At 53.3% G+C, this 1,482-nt stretch overlaps 1 protein-coding gene across 1 annotated transcript in view; it reads left to right on the top strand.

Moving 5' to 3' along the window:
• The first annotated feature begins 77 nt into the window (after nt 1-77).
• The window catches only part of LOC104915215, a 3,660-nt gene continuing 2,255 nt past the window's right edge, over nt 78-1,482 (top strand). The window contains exon 1 of the mRNA XM_031557429.1: nt 78-1,439. Within this exon, the coding sequence (XP_031413289.1) occupies nt 812-1,439 (628 nt within the window). The 5' untranslated portion in view covers nt 78-811. The remainder of the gene's footprint in view (nt 1,440-1,482) is intronic.

The following is a 1,482-nucleotide window of genomic DNA, read 5'->3' as shown; positions in this document are numbered from 1 at the left end:
GGGGAGCGGGGCGGGGGGGAAGGAGGAAAGTGAATGAGCGCTCAAGAAGGACAAAGAGGGAGGGGAGAGAAAGGGAGTTACCATCGCCTTGGCATCGCTCTTCCTTTCAAACCTCTGTGTAATTATATTGTTTGCAGTGATGCTCAGACATCGAGCACCTGCTGCTCTGTAATGATTCAGCCTCTTTCAGCCGCCGCTGTAACGCGACAGGATGCTGCTGCTACTGTCACTTCTGCCGCTGCCGCTGTTGTTACAGATTTTGCTTTTGCTCCTTCTACCGCATGACAATTGTTTTCCTCGCCTAAGCAGATACCAGCCTCAGATGCTCAAGGTGAGAGTCTTGCCTTTCGCTCTGGGCTATTGGTTCACTTAATCCGGTCAATTTGTTCGCTGCTTGTGGTTGTCTTTCTGCCCGCCCTCCTTCCCCCTGTTTTGTTTTGTTTTGCTTGCTTTCGGGGGGATGCTTCTTCCCTCACTCAGAAGAGCTGGAATTGCTTGAGAGGCATATAAGGAATTATAAAAGTGGCCAGGAAACAAGAGATCAGTGACTGCAGAGCTGCCCTTGGCTTCGGCAAGGCAGCGTGAGCAGCAGAGGGCTTGGGCAGGGGGTGGGAGGGTCTCCTTTTTCCCTTGCATTCCTCTTCTCCCGGTTCAGATGATGTTGCTGAGCTCGGACCTCTCTTTGACTCCTGCCGTGTGATTTTTACTGAGCACTGTGACTGTTACTCCGTCTCTTTTTGTCTGTGTTTCACAGTAATGGACTGTGATAGAGTTAAGGCCTTTTGGAGGTGAGCTGTGTCAGAGCTCAACCATGTCTGAAGTAGCCACCGAGACTTTCCCCAGCCCTTCGGCTCAGCTGAGCCCTGACGCATCCCTTGATGGGCTCCCGGCTGAGGAGAATGTGCCGGGGCCTCACAGAGAGGACAGCAGGGTCTCAGGGGTGGCAGGCCTGGCCGCGACCTGCTGTGTGTGCCTGGAGGCAGAGCAACTGAAGGGCTGCCTCAACTCCGAGAAGATCTGCATTGCCCCTATCCTGGCTTGCCTGCTCAGCCTCTGCCTCTGCATTGCTGGCCTCAAGTGGGTCTTTGTGGACAAGATTTTTGAGTATGACTCTCCTACACACCTTGACCCTGGGAGGATAGGACAAGACCCAAGGAGCACTGTGGATCCTACAGCTCTGTCTGCCTGGGTGCCTTCAGAGGTGTATGCCTCACCCTTCCCCATACCTAGCCTTGAAAGCAAGGCTGAAGTGACAGTGCAAACTGACAGCTCGCTCGTGCCCTCCAGACCCTTCCTTCAGCCTTCTCTCTACAACCGCATCCTAGATGTTGGGTTGTGGTCCTCTGCTGCACCATCACTGTCACCATCCTCCCCGGAGCCTACCAAGGCATCTCAGGCACAAGCAACAGAAACCAATCTCCAAACTGCTCCAAAACTTTGTAAGTAGAAGCTACGTGTTTCTTTTTGTTTTTCCTTCCACCA

This window comes from Meleagris gallopavo, chromosome Z, assembly GCF_000146605.3.
Source record: "Meleagris gallopavo isolate NT-WF06-2002-E0010 breed Aviagen turkey brand Nicholas breeding stock chromosome Z, Turkey_5.1, whole genome shotgun sequence".
Classification (NCBI taxonomy): domain Eukaryota; kingdom Metazoa; phylum Chordata; class Aves; order Galliformes; family Phasianidae; genus Meleagris; species Meleagris gallopavo.
Note: the sequence above shows the minus strand (reverse complement) of the source record. Positions and strands in the feature narration are given on the sequence as shown.